We start from the raw sequence: 20,000 nt of genomic DNA, 5'->3' as shown, positions 1-20,000 counted from the left end.
TTACAATGTTGAAAAGCAATGGAGACAATGGGCAGCCTTGTCTGGTTCCTGATCTGAGTGGAAATGATTCCAATTTAACTCCATTCAATATGATATTGGCTGTGGGTTTGCTGTAGATAGCCTCTATCAGTTTAAGAAAAGTCCCTTCTAGACCAATTTTCTTGAGTGTTCTGATCATGAAGGGATGCTGGATATTATCAAAAGCTTTTTCTGCATCAATTGAGAGAATCATATGGTCTTTGTTTTTTAATTTGTTTATGTGCTGAATTACATTTATAGATTTACGTATATTGAACCAGCCTTGAGACCCTGGGATAAAACCAACTTGGTCATGATGTATAATTTGTTTGATGTGTTGCTGGATTCTGTTTGTTAGGATCTTGTTGAATATTTTTGCATCTATATTCATTAGTGATATTGGTCTATAATTTTCTTTTCTTGTTGGGTCTTTTCCTGGTTTGGGGATCAGGGTGATGTTTGCTTCATAGAACGTGTTGGGTAGTCTTCCTTCTTTTTCTAAATTTTGGAACAGGTTGAGTAATATAGGTACTAATTCCTCTTTAAATGTTTGGTAGAATTCTGACGTGAAACCATCTGGTCCCGGGCTTTTCTTTTTAGGGAGGTTTTGTATAGTTGATGCTATTTCTGAACTTGATATGGGTCTGTTCAACATTTCCACTTGATTCTGGTTATCTGGAACAGAATAGAGAACCAAGAGATGAATCCAGCTACTTACCGCTATTTGATTTTTGACAAGCCAATTAAAAACATTCAGTGGGGAAAAGATTCCCTATTTAACAAATGGTGCTGGGTGAACTGGCTGGCAACCTGCAGAAGACTGAAATTGGACCCACACCTTTCACCATTAACTAAGATAGACTCTCATTGGATTAAAGATTTAAACTTAAGACATGAAACTATAAAAATACTAGAGGAGAATGCAGGGAAAACCCTTGAAGAAATTGGTCTGGGTGAGTATTTCATGAGGAGAACCCCCCGGGCAATTGAAGCAGCTTCAAAAATACACTACTGGGACTTGATCAAACTAAAAGCTTCTGCACAGCTAAGAACACAGTAAGCAGAGCAAGCAGACAGCCCTCAGAATGGGAGAAGATATTTGCAGGGTATATCTCTGACAAAGGTTTAATAACCAGAATCCACAGAGAACTCAAACGCATCAGCAAGAAAAAAACAAGGGATCCCATCGCAGGCTGGGCAAGGGATTTGAAGAGAAACTTCTCTGAAGAAGACAGGCGCATGGCCTTCAGACATATGAAAAAATGCTCATCATCTTTAATCATCAGAGAAATGCAAATCAAAACTACTTTGAGATATCATCTAACTCCAATGAGACTAGCCTATATCACAAAATCTCAAGACCAGAGATGTTGGCGTGGATGCGGAGAAAAGGGAACACTTCTGCACTGCTGGTGGGAATGCAAATTAATACATTCCTTTTGGAAAGATATATGGAGAACACTCAGAGATCTAAAAATAGATCTGCCATTCAATCCTGTAATCCCTCTGCTGGGCATATACCCAGAAGACCAAAAATCACAACATAACAAAGATATTTGTACCAGAATGTTTATTGCAGCCCAATTCATAATAGCTAAGTCATGGAAAAAGCCCAAGTGCCCATCGATCCATGAATGGATTAATAAATTGTGGTATATGTATACCATGGAATACTATGCAGCCTTAAAGAAAGATGGAGACTTTACCTCTTTCATGTTTACATGGATGGAGCTGGAACATATTCTTCTTAGTAAAGTATCCCAAGAATGGAAGAAAAAATACCCAATGTACACAGCCCTACTATGAAACTAATTTGGGACTCTCACATGAAAACTATAACCCAGCTACAACTTAACAATAGGGGGAAGTGGGAAAGGGGTGGGGTGGGTAAAGGGAGGGGAATCGGAGGGATCACACCTGTGGTGCATATTACAGGGGTATTTGCGAAACTTGGTAAATGTAGAATGTAAATGTTTTGGCACAGTAACTGAGATAACGCCGGAAAGGCTATGTTAACCACTGTGATAAAAATGTGTCAAATGGTTTATGAAGTGAGTGTATGATGCCCCATAATCATATCATTGTATACAGTTATGATTTAATAAAAAAAAATAAAATAAAAAAAAAAAGAAAACTTGTAAAGATCACTAATTAAATTATTTTTGAAAGAAAAAAAAAGAGAGAACTATGAAACTTTAAGAAAAGAAATAGCTGAAGCTGTTAACAAATGGAAAAACATACCATGCTCATGGCTGGGAAGAATCAGCATTATTAAAATGTCTATACTACCCAATGCAATATACAATTTTAATGCAATTCCTATTAAAGCTCCATTGTCATATTTTAAGGATCTTGAAAAAATAATACTTCTTTTTATATGGAATCAGAAAAAACCTCGAATAGCCAAAACATTACTGAGAAATAAAAACAAAGCAGGAGGAATCATGCTACCAGACCTGAGACTGTACTATAAATCAATAGTGATCAAAACAGCATGGTACTGGCACAAAAACAGAGAAGTAGATGTCTGGAACAGAATAGAGAACCAAGAGATGAATCCAGCTACTTACCGTAATTTGATCTTTGACAAGCCAATTAAAAACATTCAGTGGGGAAAAGATTCCCTATTTAACAAATGGTGCTGGGTGAACTGGCTGGCGATCTGTAAAAGACTGAAACTGGACCCACACCTTTCACCATTAACTAAGATAGACTCTCACTGGATAAAAGATTTAAACTTAAGACATGAAACTATAAAAATACTTGAAGAAAGTGCAGGGAAAACTCTTGAAGGAATTGGCCTGGGTGAATATTTTATGAGGAGGACTCCACAGGCAATTGAAGCAGTATCAAAACTACATTACTGGGACCTGATCAAACTAAAGAGCTTCTGAACAGCCAAGAACATAGTAAGTAAACCAAGCAGACAGCCCTCAGAATGGGAGAAAATATTTGCGGGTTATACCTCCGATAATGGTTTAATAACCAGAATCCCCAGAGAACTCAAATGTATTAGCAAGAAAAGAATAAGTGATCCCATCTCAGGGTGGGCAAAGGAATTGAAGAGAAATTTCTCTAAAGAAGACAGACGCACAATCTACAAACACATGAAAAAAGCTCATCATCCTTAATCATCAGAGAAATGCAAATCAAAACTACTTTGAGATATCACCTAACCCCAGTAAGAGTAGCCCATGTAAGAAAATCCCCAAACCAGAGATGTTGGCATGGATGTGGAGAAAAGGGCACACTTCTACACTGCTGATGGGAATGCACACTAATATCTTCCTTTTGGAAGGAAGTTTGGAGAACACTTAGAGATCTAAAAATAGACCTGCCATTCGATTCTATAATTCCTTTAGTAGGTTTATACCCAGAAGACCAAAAATCACAATATAGCAAAGACATCTGTACCAGAATGTTTATTGCAGCCCAATTCATAATTACGAAGTCATGGAAGAAGCCCAAGTGCCCATCGACCCACGAATGGACTAGCAAATTGTGGTACATGTATACCATGGAATATTATGAAGCCTTAAAGAAAGATGGAGGCTTTACCTCTTTCATGTTTACATGGATGGAGCTCCAACATATTCTTCTTAGCAAAGTATCTCAAGAATGGAAGAAAAAGTATCCAATGTACTCAGCCCTACTATGAAGCTAATTTATAGCTTTCACATGAAGGCTATAACCCAACTATAGCACAAGAATATGGGGAAGGGCCAAGGGAGGGGAAGGGAGTGGGGAGGTTTAGGTGGAGGGAGGGTAAGCGGTGGGGCCACACCTACGGTGCATCTTAGAAGGGTTACAGGGGAAACCTACTAAATGCAAAATACAAATGTCTACATACAATAACTAAGAAAATGCCATGAAGGCTATGTTGAACAGTTTGATGAGAATATTTCAGATTGTATATGAAACCAGCACATTATACCCCTTGATTGCACTAATGTACCCAGCTATGATTTAACAATAAAATAAAAATAAAATAAAAGAAAAAGAAAAACCCTTTAATATGTATTTCTACATTTTCCTCTGGAGAGAGAGGTTCCATTTATTCCCACTAGCCAGCAGAGGTCATTGCCTAATGTGCAAGAGGATGAGCTTGGGGTCCCCTCTCCTGGCCTTGGATCCCACTCTTCCCACATTTGATGAGAGAGAGAGGAGGGAGGGAGTGAGGTAGAGAGAGAGAGAGAGACAATGAGAATGAATGGGGAAAGAGAGAGCAAAGTGGAAGAATGGATGAGAGCAAACCTATGAATGCAAGTATCCTTATGGCTTGGATAATGGACAGTACAGTCAATGGATGTTAACGTGGACCCCAGGACAGTTGTGAAGATGAAGCTTCAGCAGATACCAGCATGAAATATGCCAATGACCAAAGATCAAAAAGATGGTGACATGCACTTTAATGTTGTCCATCATGAGCAGATGATGACCAAGGACTATCTGAGTATCTTTCCCTCCTGCTGCCTCCACCCCATGTGAATGACTGAGGTTAAACCACGGAGAAGAGAAGGAAAATAAAATGTCTCTAAGCTGAGTTTATCTGAATTTATTCAGTTTCAACCATGATTGGAGGTTTAATATAGAAATTCAGTAAATTTAGGGCAAAATACAGAGGTTGCCTTTTAACACATTTGTATCTGGGCCTGTTAAAATATATTTACATTGCAATATTATCCATTGCAAAATCTGAAAATGTTATTCTTTCACCATGGCCTAATTAATTAAAATTCCTTTTCTTTCCCATGCTAAACTCAGAATATAATGGTCGGAACATAATGATACACCTACTATGAGTTGAATCATCTGGATCAGACATCTTAAATAAAATGTATTTACCATCTAATATTTGGAAGAATGGATGGACATTTTCTCAACTAGGCCTCCAGTAAATAAGTAAATGTGAATTCTAAGTTAAACCTCATTAGAAACACCAGGCACACAATTCTTCTAGCTTTCTATTAGAGGAAAATGTATATATTTAACATGTCATTAAAAAAGAGTAATGCTTTTTTTTTTTTTTTGGAGACAGAGTCTCAGTTTGTCATTCTTGGTAGAGTGCCATGGCATCATAGCTCACAGCAACCTCAGACAATAGGGCTCAAGTAATTCTCTTGCCTCGGCCTCCCAAGTACCTGAGATTACAGGTGCCCACCATAACACCTGGCTATTTTTAGAGATGGGATCTCACTCTGGCTCAGTCTGGTCTCAAACCTATGAGCTCAGGCAATTTGCCCACTTCGGCCTCCCGAGTGCTAGGATTATAGGCATGAGCCACCTTGACTGGTCCAGGAATGCTATTTTTTTTTGCAGTTTTTGGCTGGGCCCAGGTCTGGGTTTGAACCCGCCACCTCTGGTATATGGGGCTGGCGCCCTACTCTTTTGAGCCACAGGTGCCGTCCTCCAGGAATACTATTTTTTAATAAATGTTGAGGATCCAAGAAAAATATTTTATCTCACCACAGACTTGCTTCAAGAAAGGACCATTAGGAACCACCAAGAGTTTTTTCAAGGAGGTTGAGCTCCACTTAAGGGCAGTACTAAGAGACATTTAAATGACAAATTTCTTTCTTTCTTTTTTTTTTTGAGACAGAGTCTCATTATGTTACCCTCAGTAGAGTGCTGTGGTGTCACAGCTCTCAGCAACCTCAAACTCTTGGGCTTAAGCAATTCTCTTGCCTCAGCCTCCCAGTAGCTGGGACTACAGGTGCCCACCACAACACCTGGCTATTTTTTGGTTGCAGTTGTCATTATTATTTAGCTGGCCCTGGCTGGGTTCTAAACCGCCACCCTCGGTGCATGTGACTGGTGCTGTAACCACTGTTACGGGTGCCAAGCCTAAATGATAAATTTCTATGTCACAGAACACTGAGGAAATCTTTTAGACTAGGGAATTTTTAAAAGAGACACTTATCATAATAATTCAGGCAAATATCCAGAGAGGGTGCAACTGATGTAAGCTCCAAGAAAAATTCACTATCTCCCTGGAAAATTGTACGTATTTTGAAGGTTGTCATGTGAGGGCAGGTAAATATTAGGTAATATTCTTAGGTTCTACTGAGATGAGTGACTTTAGTTGCAGATTAGTTGATTTGAAGACATTTGTTTTGTTAGTAAAGAACCAAGTTCAGTTTGTATAATTAACTTATTTCCAATGAAAGTAAATAAAATCATATGACCTATAAAGAAAAGGGTGATAGTATTTTCTCTTTCATACTGAAAGAGAGGAATAACAAAACATACTAGGGAACGAGGAAGTTGAAGGTATTTATCTGAAATGTGTGAATTTTTAAGGAATATCTTATAAAGACAAAACAAATCTACAAATGATTGTCTTCTAAATAGATTCTCTGTCTCTCCCTCTCACTCTCTTTCTTTCTCCCCCAACCCCCACACTAGACTGTATTTGTATTTCCCCTGGAGTGGAACATATCCCTTTTGCTCCCAAAGAAAAATGCAAGCAAGGATCCGAATATGTCATTAGCTCTGCCCTCCCATAGTTTTAGATGTAGGCATTTGTTTGTGTACATTGTATTCGATTTTGAGATTTCTAATCAATTGTACCAGGTTAAGAGACATATTGGGACCCAGATCCAAAATAGCCTGATATGCATTAGGTTCAGAGCAATTGAGAAATTTAAATCAAAAGAAATGTTGACCTGTTTTAAACTTCAAAGAAGACTCATGATGGTTAACTTCTCCCCTAGCAAATATTCTTAAACACAGTAAATATTAATATGTAGTCACAGCCAACTTTGGAGGAAATCTCTGGTCAAACATCTAGTGTTTTCATAGATGTTTCTTAGAAAGAAACAAGGAATTAATTTTCGAGTTAGCACAGAGAAAAAGGCAGTGTTTGGGCTCAGGCACTCCCAGGCTCCTATCCTACCACTGCAACTCCCTCTCTGTGAGACAGCGAGCAGGTAACTTCGCTGAGGCTCCATTTTCTCATCAATGACACCAACAGGATACCAGAGACCTTGTAGTGAGGTGATGCAAATTAAGTGATAGAAACCTGGCATGGCGCCTGGCTGAACACAGGTGCTGCATAAATGCTGGTCTCTGTGTGTCTTTCCCAGCAAGTTTCTCTTCTCTCCTCCCCTCAGACTTTTCCACAGTCACCTTTAGGGACGCAGGGAGGCTCTTCCTCAAGGTTTCCTCCAGCGTCTGCAGCACCTTGGCCCCTTGCAGCAGTGACATCGTGGAGGGTCCCTTCGCCTAGAGAGATAAGCAACCAGCATGAGCAGTGAGAAGAGCGAGAGGGGACTCAGAAACGAGAGTGGTGAGGTCTGTGTGAATGGCCAGCTTTGTCTTCAGTGTCTCTTCCCTGAAGTCCTGTCCAACTCCAAGGAGAAAGGAGACTGGAAAAGTACACAGAGATAATATTATAGAATTTGGGTTTGTCTTCCCCCTTGAAATAATGATAATTTTCATATGTTGGACATTAGGCCATGCAGAACTATGATCCCTGAGCAAAGCAAAATTGTGAGGCCTAGTGTTTCATTATGTCATTGTTTGAAGGCAGCTTCCGGGTCGCAGCTTAGGGAGAGGAAACTCAAGCAGAGCCCAGGAGCTGTCACTGAATACAGAACATAAGAGTTGGGAATGTGGAGCAGGCATTGTGCAGCGAGGGAGCGAGAGAGAGAGAAGAAAGTTTTTTTTTCCCCTAGAGATCTTAGGAGTAGAGCAGTCCTTACCGTCTTTGCCTAACGCCGTGCCAGCCCCTCCCTCGTCGTCAGGCGGCGAGGACAGCGTGAGCGAGCGAGTGAGGGGGAGGGAGAGCGACCGAGCGAGCGCCGCCAGCCTAGCGAGCGCCCGCGTGTGGCGTGAAGGGGGAGCCGCCTGCCCGCCCCCTTCGCCTTGCCTTGGCTCTCCTCGCTGCTCCGGGTGTTGGCGCCAGTGGCCAAAGTCAGTAAAAAGGAGCTCAACTCTTAGCCGGGCGTTGTGGCGGGCGCCTGTGGTCCCAGCTGCTCGGGAGGCTGAGGCAGGAGAATCGCGGAAGCCCGGGAGCTGGAGGTTGCTGTGTGACGTCATGGCACTCTACCGAAAGCGGTAAGTGAGACTCTGTCTCTACAAAAAAAAAAAAAGAAAGAAAAGAAAGGAGCTCAACTCCAACCACCACGGGCCGCAGAGACCTCAGAAAAAGAACAGCGGGAAGCAATTGAACTTATTGATGAAGTACAAAATGAAATAGAGTTAATGAACAAGCCCATGAGGAGATTTTGAAAGTAACACAGAAATATAACAAACTCTGCCAGCCATTTTTTGAGAAGAGGTCAGAATTCATTGCCAAAATCCTAAATTTTGGGGTAACGTTTGTCAACCATGCACAAGTGTCTGCACTGCTTGGGGAGGAGGACGAAGAGGCACTGCATTTTTTGACCAGAGTTGAAGTGACAGAATTTGAAGATACTACATCAGGTTACGGAATAGATTTTTATTTTGTTGAAAATTCTTATTTTGAAAATAAAGTTCTCTTCAAAGAATTTCATCTGAACTAGAGTGGCAATCCATCTTTAAAGTCCACTGAAATCAAATGGAAATCTGGAAAGGATTTGACGAAAGGTTCCAGGCAAACACAGAATAAAGCCAGCAGGAAGAGGCAGCGTGAGGAACCAGAGAGCTTCTTTACCTGGTTTACTGACCATTCTGATGCAGGTGCAGATGGATTAGGAGAGGCCATCAAAGATGATACCTGGCCAAATCCATTACAGTACTACTTGGTTCCTGATATGGATGATGAAGAAGGAGAAAAAGATGATGATGATGATGAGGATGATTTTGATGATGGTGTGGAAGATATTGATGAAGAAGGGGATGAGGATAAGGTGAAGAAGAAGATGATGATGAAGAGGAAGAAGGAGAAGATGACTAACAGAACACTGATGGATTCCAACCTTTTAAAATTTTTTCTCCAGTCCCTGGGAGCAAGTTGCAGTCTTTTTTTTTTTTCCTCTTGTGCTCAGTCACCCTGTTCTTGAGGTTTCTTTTTCTCTACACCATGATTCTCAACTTATTTGGAGGGAGAAATACCTTGAGCAGAATCCAATGGGAAAAGAATCTCTACTCGTTTCTGTTCCAAATTCATTTTTATCCCTTCCTGTCTCAACCAAAACTGTATGGAATCAATACCACCGAGCTCTGTGGGAAAAAAGAAAAACCTGGTCCATTCACTCTGCTGGAAGCTGGAGGGTGCTAGGCCCCTGTGTAGTAGTGCATAGAATTCTAGCTTTTCTCTTCCTTTCTCTGTATATTGGGCTCAGAGAGTACACTGTGTCTCTACATGAATATGGACAGTTAGCATTTACCAACATGTATCTGTCTACTTTCTCTTGTTTAAAAAAAGAGAAAAAAAGCTTGAAAAAAAATGGGGTATAGAAGGTTAGCAGAAGGTGGGTTTGAGATGTTTGAGTGGGTTAAGTGGGCATTTTGACAACATGTCTTCTCCTTTGGCATGTTTATTTGTGATGTTTAATGGACATTTTTGCAGTTTAAGATGACACTTTAAAAATAAATTCTCTCCTAATGATGACTTGAGCCCTGCCACTTAAATGGGAGAATCAGCAGAACCTCTAGGATCTTATTTGGAATTGACATTCTCTATTGTAATTTGTTCCTGTTTATTTATTTATTTTTTTTTTTTTGTTGGGGATTCATTGAGGGTACAATAAGCCAGTTACACTGATTGCAATTGTTAGGTAAAGTCCCTCTTACAATCATGTCTTGCCCCCATAAAGTGTGACACACACTAAGGCCCCACCCCCCTCCCTCCATCCCTCTTTCTGCTTCCCCCCCCATAACCTTAATTGTCATTAATTGTCCTCATATCAAGATTGAGTACATAGGATTCATGCTTCTCCATTCTTGTGATGCTTTACTAAGAATAATGTCTTCCACTTCCATCCAGGTTAATACGAAGGATGTAAAGTCTCCATTTTTTTTAATGGCTGAATAGTATTCCATGGTATACATATACCACAGCTTGTTAATCCATTCCTGGGTTGGTGGGCATTTAGGCTGTTTCCACATTTTGGCGATTGTAAATTGAGCTGCAATAAACAATCTAGTACAAGTGTCCTTATGATAAAAGGATTTTTTTCCTTCTGGGTAGATGCCCAGTAATGGGATTGCAGGATCGAATGGGAGGTCTAGGTTGAGTGCTTTGAGGTTTCTCCATACTTCCTTCCAGAAAGGTTGTACTAGTTTGCAGTCCCACCAGCAGTGTAAAAGTGTTCCCTTCTCTCCACATCCACGCCAGCATCTGCAGTTTTGAGATTTTGTGATGTGGGCCATTCTCACTGGGGTTAGATGATGTCTCAGGGATGTTTTGATTTGCATTTCTCTAATATATAGAGATGATGAACATTTTTTCATGTGTTTGTTAGCCATTCGTCTGTCGTCTTTAGAGAAAGTTCTATTCATGTCTCTTGCCCATTGATATACGGGATTGATGGCTTTTTTCATGTGGATTAATTTGAGTTCTCTATAGATCCTGGTTATCAAGCTTTTGTCTCATTGAAAATATGCAAATATCCTTTCCCATTGTGTGGATTGTCTCTTTGCTTTGGTTATTGTCCCCTTAGCTGTACAGAAGCTTTTCAGTTTAATGAAGTCCCATTTGTTTACTTTTGTTGTTGTTGCAATTGCCATGGCAGTCTTCTTCATGAAGTATTCCCCCAGGCCAATATCTTCCAGTGTTTTTCCTATGCTTTCTTTGAGGATTTTTATTGTTTCATGCCTTAAATTTAAGTCCTTTATCCATCTTGAGTCAATTTTTGTGAGTGGGGAAAGGTGTGGGTCCAGTTTCAGTCTTTTACATGTAGACATCCAGTTCTCCCAACACCATTTATTGAATAGGGAGTCTTTCCCCCAAGGTAAGTTCTTGTTTGGTTTATCGAAGATTAGGTGGTTGTAAGATGTTAGTTTCATTTCTTGGTGTTCAATTCGATTCCAAGTGTCTATGTCTCTGTTTTTGTGCCAGTACCATGCTGTCTTGACCACTATGGCTTTGTAGTACAGACTAAAATCTGGTATGCTGATGCCCCCAGCTTTATTTTTGTTACAGAGAACTGCCTTAGCTATACGGGGTTTTTTCCAGTTCCATACAAAACGCAGAATCATTTTTTCCAAATCTTGAAAGTATGATGTTCGTATTTTGATAGGAATGGCATTGAATAGGTAGATTGCTTTGTGAAGTATAGACATTTTTTTTTTTTTATTTTTTTTATTTTTTTTATTTTTTTTTAATTTGGCCGGGGCTGGGTTTGAACCCGCAACCTCCGGCATATGGGACCGGCGCCCTACCCGCTGAGCCACAGGGGCCGCCCAAGTATAGACATTTTAACAATGTTGATTCTTCCAAGCCATGAGCATGGTATGTTCTTCCATTTGTTAATATCCTCTGCTATTTCCTTTCTGAGGAGTTCATAGTTTTCTTTATAGAGGTCCTTCACCTCCTTCGTTAGGTATATTCCTAGGTATTTCATTTTCTTTGAGACTATGGTGAAGGGAGTTGTGTCCTTAATTAGCTTCTCATCTTGACTGTTATTGGTGTATACAAAGGCTACTGACTTATGGACATTGATTTTATATCCTGAAACATTACTGTATTTTTTGATGACTTCTAGGAGTCTTGTGGTTGAGTCTTTGGGGTTCTCTAAGTATAAGATCATGTCGTCAGCAAAGAGGGAGAGTTTGACCTCCTCTGCTCCCATTTGGATTCCCTTTATTTCCTTGTCTTGCCTAATTGTATTGGCTAGAACTTCCAGCACTATGTTGAATAGTAAAGGTGACAGAGGACAACCTTGTCTGGTTCCAGTTCTAAGAGGAAAAGCTTTCAGTTTTACTCCATTCAGTAAAATATTGGCTGTGGGTTTGTCATAGATAGCTTCAATCAGTTTTAGAAATGTGCCACCTATGCCTATACTCTTCAGTGTTCTAATTAGAAAAGGATGCTGGATTTTATCAAATGCTTTTTCTGCATCTATTGAGAGGATCATGTGATCTTTATTTTTGCCTCTGTTAATATGGTGGATAACGTTTATGGACTTGCGTTTGTTAAACCAGCCTTGCATCCCTGGGATGAAGCCTACTTGATCATGATGAATGACTTTTTTGATGATAAGCTGTAATCTATTGGCTAGGATTTTGTTGAGAATTTTTCCGTCTATATTCATGAGTGAGATTGGTCTGAAATTCTCCTTTTTGTTTGGGTCTTTTCCTGGTTTTGGTATCAGGGTGATGTTTGCTTCATAGAATGTGTTGGGGAAGATTCCTTCTTCCTCGGTTTTTTGGAATAATTTCTGCAGTACAGGAATAAGCTCTTCCTTGAAGGTTTGATAGAATTCTGGAGTGAAGCCATCTGGACCAGGGCATTTTTTAGGTGGAAGATTTTTTATTGTTTCTTTGATCTCAGTGCTTGAAATTGGTCTGTTCAGGAGGTCTATTTCTTCCTGGCTAAGTCTAGGGAGAGGGTGTGATTCCAAATATTGATCCATTTCCTTCACATTGTCAAATTTCTGGGCATAGAGTTTCTGGTAGTATTCAGAGATGATCTCTTGTATCTCTGTGGGATCAGTTGTTATTTCCCCTTTATCGTTTCTGATTGAGGTTACTAGAGATTTTACTTTTCTATTTCTAGTTAGTCTGGCCAATGGTTTATCTATTTTATTTATTTTTTCAAAAAACCAACCCCTTGTTTCATTAATTTTCTGAATGATTCTTTTATTTTCAATTTCATTGATCTCTGATTTGATTTTGGATATTTCTTTTCTTCTACTGAGTTTAGGCTTAGATTGTTTTTCTTTTTCCAATTCCATAAGATCTCTTGTGAGATTGTTGATGTGCTCTCTTTCTGTTTTTCGAATGTAGGCATCTAAAGCGATGAATTTTCCTCTCAAAACTGCTTTTGCAGTATCCCACAGGTTTTGGTAGCTTGTGTCTTCATTGTTGTTATGCTCAAGGAAGTTAATGATTTCCTGTTTTATTTTTTCCTGCACCCATCTGTTATTCAACAGAAGATTGTTTAATTTCCATGCCTTTGGGTGGGGTTGAGCATTTTTGTTAGAGTTGAGTTCCACCTTTAGTGCCTTATAGTCTGAGAAGATACAAGGTAAAATTTCAATTCTTTTGATTCTGTTGATATTTGTTTTGTGTCCCAGGATATGATCAATTTTGGAGAATGTTCCATGGGGTGATGAGAAGAATGTATATTCTTTGTCTTTGGGGTGGAGTGTTCTATATGCGTCTATCAAGCATAGTTGGTCTAAGGTCTCATTTAAATCTCTTATATCTTTGTTTAATTTCTGTTTAGAGGATCTGTCCAGCTCTGTAAGAGGTGTGTTAAAGTCCCCTGTTATGATGGTATTATCAGATATCATATTGCTCAGACTGAGTAAGGTCTGCTTCAAGAATCTGGAAGCATTTAAATTGGGTGCATAAATATTTAGAATTGAAATGTCTTCTTGTTGTAGTTTTCCCTTGACCAATATAAAGTGACCATCTTTGTCTTTTTTGACTTTAGTTGCTTTAAATCCACATGTATCTGAAAATAAGATTGCAACTCCTCTTTTCTTCTGAGTTCCATTTGCCTGAAAAATTGTCTTCCAACCCTTGACTCGGAGCTTTAATTTGTCTTTTGAAGCCAGGTGTGTTTCTTGCAGACAGCAAATGGATGGCTTGTGTTTTTTAATCCAGTCAGCCAATCTATGTCTCTTCAGTGGGGAATTCAAGCCATTAACATTTATTGAGATAATTGATAAGTGTGGTAGTATTCTATTCATCTTATTTTGTGAGAGTCCATTGCTTAGTTTTATCTTTTGCATCAGTGTGGAGGTTAGGTTCTGTCCTTTGATTTCTGAGTTCTTACTTTGCTGCTGATCCATTGTGGTGGTCAGTGTGCAGAACAGGTTGAAGTATTTCCTGTAGAGCTGGTCTTGTTGTGGCGAATTTCCTCAATGTTTGTATATCCGTAAATGATTTGATTTTTCCGTCAATTTTGAAGCTTAGCTTAGCAGGGTACAGAATTCTGGGCTGAAAATTGTGCTGTTTAAGTAGATTAAAGGTAGATGACCATTGTCTTCTTGCTTGGAAAGTTTCATTAGAGAAGTCTGCGGTCACTCTGATGGATTTGCCCCTGTAGGTCAACTGGTGCTTACTCCTGGCAGCTTGCAGAATCTTTTCTTTTGTCTTGACTTTGGACAGGTTCATCATAATGTGTCTTGGAGAAGCTCGGTTAGAATTGAGGCGACCTGGGGTCCGATATCCCTCTGAAAGCAGTATGTCAGAATCTTTGGTGATGTTTGGGAAATTTTCTTTTATAATATTCTCTAGTATGGCTTTCATTCCTCTGGGGCATTCTTCTTCCCCTTCTGGAATTCCTATAACTTGTATGTTGGAACGCTTCATAAAGTCCCATAATTCTGACAGTGAACGTTCTGCTTTCTCTCTCTTCTTTTCTGCCTCTTTTACTGTCTGAGTTATCTCAAAAACTTTGTCTTCTACCTCTGAAATTCTTTCTTCTGCATGGTCTAACCTGTTGCTTATACTTTCCATTGCATCTTTAAGTTCCCTGATTGATTGTTTCATTTCCTTCAGCTCTGCTATATCCTTTTTATATTCTTCATATCGTTCATCTCTGATTTGATTCTGTTTTTGGATTTCCTTTTGGTTATTTTCCACTTTATTAGCAGTTTCCTTCATTGTTTCCATCATTTCTTTCATTGTTTTCAACATGTGTATTCTAAATTCCCTTTCTGTCATTCCTAACATTTCTGTATAGGTGGAATCCTCTGCAGTAGCTACCTCATGGTCCCTTGGCGGCGTTGTTCTGGACTGGTTCTTCATGTTGCCTGGAGTTTTCTGCTGATTCTTCCTCATGAGTGATTTCTTTTATCTGTTTCCTTGCCCTAATTTTCCTTTCACTTCCTCTTGCTCTTTAAGTTCTTGTGCCTGTGGACTAAGGGTTACAGGACCAGAAGGGTGAGAAGGTTGAGGAGCAAAAAAGGGATGAAAGAAAGGAGGACCGAGTGATAAGAAAAAAAAGAAAGATAGAGAAAGGAGAGGGGGTGGGGATAAGGAATATTGACAAAAAGAAGAGAGGTACAGAAAGAGGGAGACAGGGCAATATAGGTGTACAGTAGGGTACTTTGACACAACCTTAAAAAACCCCACCTTCTGGGAGTGCCCAGTTGGGTGGTTCCCTTGAGGTCAGCAGCTCTTTGCTAACCTGATCAGACACAGTACCCCACCTCCACCAAGTAGAGAGGAAAGACAAAAATGCTATAAATGAAACCAAAACAAGCAAACAGAAAACTTTATGGGGATACAATTGGGTGAGAAACCAAATGATAGCGGTAGAAACACTAGCAAAAATGAAGTTGTAGTTATTAAAAAAGGCAGCAATGGGAAATTATAATTAAACTAGAAAAGTTGAGAAAGAAAAGGGATCTGTATGGAAAAGATTGAAATTAAAAAACAAAAGAACATCAACAACGTCAAAATAAACAAACAAACAAAAAAAAAAAACAACCAAACAAAAAAAAAGAAAAAAATACACAACCAAAAACAAAGCAGTTTGTATATGTTATTGAATATTGTCTGGGCAACACGTGGTCTTCTGGGGTATGAGATGTTAGTCACAGTTCTGATACGACTGGAGGCTGCTGATTTCTCAAACCCCAGCAGGTAGACACCCTCAATCTCTCTTCAGCCCACTTAAAAGGCACTTTGAACTTGTAAACTTGCTGAGCAGAAGCTTTCCCAGCTTTCTCGCTGGAATCACTGCTGAAGTGGCTATCCGCTTACTCAGTGTGCCAAAACCGGTCTCACTCTGCCCCTGAGGGTTAGGGCTGCAAGGCGGCTCAGACCCCACCCTTAGGCTACTTGGTTGCTGGGTTACAAGCTCCCACCCGTTTCTAGCTCTGCGACCCTGAGGGCGGAGCTTGCCGGGGCAGATCACTGACAATGGTTCCGTGTGACCCACCGCCAAACACTATTAGCTCCGTCTGGCTCAGTGGCTCAGACTGGGGCCCTAGACAACGGCCAATGTTCTCCACACTCCCGCTCAGGCCTTCCCCAGGGCAGTTCAACCCAGTGCCAAGCCCAAGGACATCAAAACAGTTCACAGGTAAGGACTTTCTGGTTTGCAGTCTCGCTGCTACTGAACTTACAGTTGTGGGCGGGTTTAGACGGATTGAACACACGCGACCACTTGCCGGTTTTCCACTGTTTTAGTCCTCCTCTTGGGGTCCAGAAATCTCTTGCTGACTCCCTGTATCCTCATAGGAGTGATGATAGGCAGTTCCCACCAGCCAGAGATGCCTGGAATCCTATCTCCCCAGACTCACAGTGCCCAGATGCAAGGAAGCTGTTACTCGGCTGCCATCTTGCTCCGCCTCCGTTCCTGTTTATTTTTAAATTTTCTTTTTGTTTCACTGGAAAGGAAAGATGATGCTCAGTTAAATGTTAAAAGGGTACAAGTTGCTTTGTTACAATAAAACTAAATGTGGGGCGGCGCCTGTGGCTCAAAGGAGTAGGGCACCGGCCCCATATGCTAGAGGTGGTGGGTTCAAACCCAGTTCTGGCCAAAAACTGCAAAAACAAACAAACAAACAAAAAAACCTAAATGTGTGCATACACACACACACACACACCTATCAATTATCAATGTGTAATTCACATTGTCCAGCATCCAGTAAAAAACCCAGAAAGTAAGGTATGTGAGAAAGCCAGAAAACATAATCCAGAACCAAAAGGAAAAGATTTGCTAACAATCGATCTAGAGCAGATGCGTGCAAACTACATTCCCTCTATCAGTCCTTTCCCCCCATAACCTTGTAATAATTCTTGCAAAAATAGTCTTCTGACTTTAAAAAATAATAATAGACCTAGACATGTTTCTTTTTTTTGTAGAGACAGAGTCTCACTTTATGGCCCTCGGTAGAGTGCCGTGGCCTCACACGGCTCACAGCAACCTCCAACTCCTGGGCTTAAGCGACTCTCTTGCCTCAGCCTCCCGAGTAGCTGGGACTACAGGCGCCCGCCACAACGCCCGGCTATTTTTTGGTTGCAGTTTGGCTGGGGCCGGGTTTGAACCCGCCACCTTCGGTATATGGGGCCGGCGCCTTACTGACTGAGCCACAGGCACCGCCCGAATAGACCTAGACATGTTAAAACTAGCTGACAAGGATATGAAATAGCTATAATATTTTTTTTTTTTACAAAGATTAATAGGTGATTCAGTGGGAATAGGATAATAGTCTTTTCAGTGAATGGTGCAGATTTTTATTTCTAGATGGTCAGGTGGACTTCTTGATGGGCTCATGTAGTTACACATTTCAGACAGTGGAAGTTAGAAGAAAGGCATTGCTGTCTGGGCTGATCCCTTCTGTTGATTTTGGTTCCCCAGATTCTTTATCTAAAATCAGCTCCTATATCATGTCGTGCCTTTATGAATTTAAGAATGAAAAATAAAACCAGCCCTTAAAACATAACACTTGCACAGAAGAGCCCCATCAGGCAAGGTCACTCTGTGGACATAATGGGATGAGACAGAAACAAAACACCTCTCCATAATCGCGTTTGAGCACAGAAACGAACAAAAGAGCAGCCTTATCCACAAAAGTGGCCAGGTGTCCCTCTCCCCAGTGCCTGTGCCTTCCTTACCTCAGTTCCCTGCCACTGGCTTCAAGGATAAAGATAGAATTATCCACCTTTCTGACAGTGTCCAAGCTAGAGCAAAACCTGCCTCCTTGAATCCTCCCCCAAATCACTTCAATCACGGTCCTCCTGCCACACCAAGAGGTGCTGCATTTCCCCCAGGTGTGCAATCTCTCCCAGTGCAAAAGACAAGAAAACCAACTTGGTGGGAATCCAGGTGTGTCCATGGGATCCTTGTCAGCTTAGCCACACACTTAATTGTTTGGCTCTGAGCCATCACTCTCTACTGTCTGGTTCCTTGTTTGTTTTGACTTCCCAGATCTCTGAGTGTCTCCTTTTCAGCCTAATCCCTCAGGACCACTGACACTGTGGTGTCACAGCTCACAGTAACCTCCAACTCTTTGGCTTAAGCAATTCTCTTGCCACAGCCTCCCAAGTAGCTGGGATTACAGGCGCCCACCACAATGCCCGGCTATTTTGTTGTTGTTGCTGTTGCAGTTCTCATTGTTATTGCGTTGACCCGGATGGGGTTCAAACCCACCAGCCTGGGTGTATGTGGCCGGCACCCTACCCACTGAGCTATGGGCACTACCTATTAAGGTATGTCTTGAAGAAAACTCCAATCCAGGACATTCGTACCTTGTCTTATAAGGGTGAAAGTACAACATTCCTAAAGGCTATTTTTTTTTTTAGTGGATCAAACAACAGATTTTATTTTCTTATGGTTCTCAGGGCTGGAAGTCTGAGATCCAAGTATTGGCATAGTTGGCTCCTCCTGAGAGCTGTGAGACAGGGATCTGTTTCAGGCTTTCTTCCTTTTTTTTTTTTTGAAATTAAATCATAGTTGTGCACATTAATGCAATCATGGGGTTCAGTGTACTGGTTTTATTTACAATTTGAAGTATTTTCATCAAACTAGTTAACATAGCCTTCATGCCATTTTCTAAGTTATTATGTTAAGACATTTATATTCTGTACCTAGTAAATTTCACATGTACCCTTGTAAGATGCACCATAGGTGTGGTCCCACCACTCTTCCTCCCCTTTTTCTCTCTCTCCCCTTTCCCCTTCCTCTTGGGCTATAATTGGGTTATAGCTTTCATAAGAAAGCTATGAATTGGTTTCATAGTAAGACTGAGTACATTGGATACTTTTTCTTCCATTCTTGAGATACGTTACTAAGAAGAATATGTTCCAGCTCTATCCATGTAAACATGAAACAGGTAAAGTTTCCATCTTTCTTTAAGGCTGCATAATATTCCATGGTGTACATATACCACAATTTATTGATGGGTATATGTGAAACTTCCATGGGATTTACAAGGGTATATGTGAAACTTCCATGACTTAAGCAATTATGAATTGGGCTGCAATAAGCATTCTGACACATATATCTTTGTTATAATGCGATTTTTGGTCTTCTGGATATATACCTAGTAGAGGAATGTAGGATCAAATGGCAGGTCTACTTTTAGATCTCTAAGTGTTCTCCAAACATCTTTCCAAAAGGAATGTATTAATTTGCATTCCCACCAGCAATGTAGAACTGCTCCTTTTCTCCATATCCATACCAACATCTGTGGTTTTGGGATTTTGTGATATGGGCTGTTCTTACTGGAGTTAGATGATATCTTAAAGTAGTTTTGATTTGCATTTCTTTGATGATTAAGGTTGATGAGCATTTTTTCATGTGTCTGTAGGCCATGCACTTGTCTTCTTCAGAGAAGTTTCTCTTCAAGTTCATTGACCACCCCTAGGTGGCATCACTTGTTCTTTTCTTGCTAATATGTTTGAGTTCTCTGTGGATTCTGATTATTAAACCTTTGTTGGAGACATAATCTGCAAATATCTTCTCCCATTCTGAGGGCTGTCTGCTTGCTTTACTTACTGTGTTCTTGGCTGTGCAGAAGCTTTTTAGTTTGATCAGGTCCCACTAGTGAATTTTTGATGTTGCTTCAATTGCCCGAGGGTCATCCTCATAAAATATTCACCTAGGCAGATTTCTTCAAGAGTTTTCCCTGCACTTTCTTCTAGTATTTTTATAGTTTCACATCTTAAGTTTAAATCTTTAATCCAGTGAGAGCTATCTTAGTTAATGGTGAAGGGTGTGGGTCCGGTTTCAGTCTTCTACACGTCACCAGCCAGTTCACCCAGCACCATTTGTTAAATAGGAAGCTTTTCCCCACTGAATGTTTTTAATTGCCTTGTCAAAGATCAAATAACGGTAAGTAGCTGGGCTTATCTCCTGGTTCTCTATTCTGTTCCATACATCTACCTCTCTGTTTTTGTGCCAGTACCATGTTGCTTTGATCACTACC

The 20,000-nt window shown here is 40.4% G+C and overlaps 2 protein-coding genes and 1 pseudogene across 2 annotated transcripts in view; 2 read left to right on the top strand and 1 right to left on the bottom strand.

Annotated features, from left to right (window-relative positions):
* Positions 1-20,000, bottom strand: part of LOC128564612 (glycine N-acyltransferase-like) — a 42,336-nt gene that overhangs the window by 13,358 nt on the left and 8,978 nt on the right. Inside the window, exon 2 of the mRNA XM_053560096.1 lies at positions 7,147-7,242. Coding sequence (XP_053416071.1) covers positions 7,147-7,242 — 96 coding nt within the window. The remainder of the gene's footprint in view (positions 1-7,146; positions 7,243-20,000) is intronic.
* LOC128565224 (protein SET-like) lies at positions 7,264-9,749 on the top strand (annotated as a pseudogene).
* LOC128564610 (glycine N-acyltransferase-like protein 1) overlaps positions 16,036-20,000 on the top strand; it is a 198,623-nt gene continuing 194,658 nt past the window's right edge. Inside the window, exon 1 of the mRNA XM_053560095.1 lies at positions 16,036-16,150. The gene's annotated coding sequence lies outside the window, so the exon portion shown is untranslated. The remainder of the gene's footprint in view (positions 16,151-20,000) is intronic.

This window comes from Nycticebus coucang, chromosome 14, assembly GCF_027406575.1.
Source record: "Nycticebus coucang isolate mNycCou1 chromosome 14, mNycCou1.pri, whole genome shotgun sequence".
Taxonomy (NCBI): domain Eukaryota; kingdom Metazoa; phylum Chordata; class Mammalia; order Primates; family Lorisidae; genus Nycticebus; species Nycticebus coucang.
The sequence above is the reverse complement of the archived record's forward strand: the minus strand, read 5'-3'. Positions and strand labels throughout refer to the sequence as shown.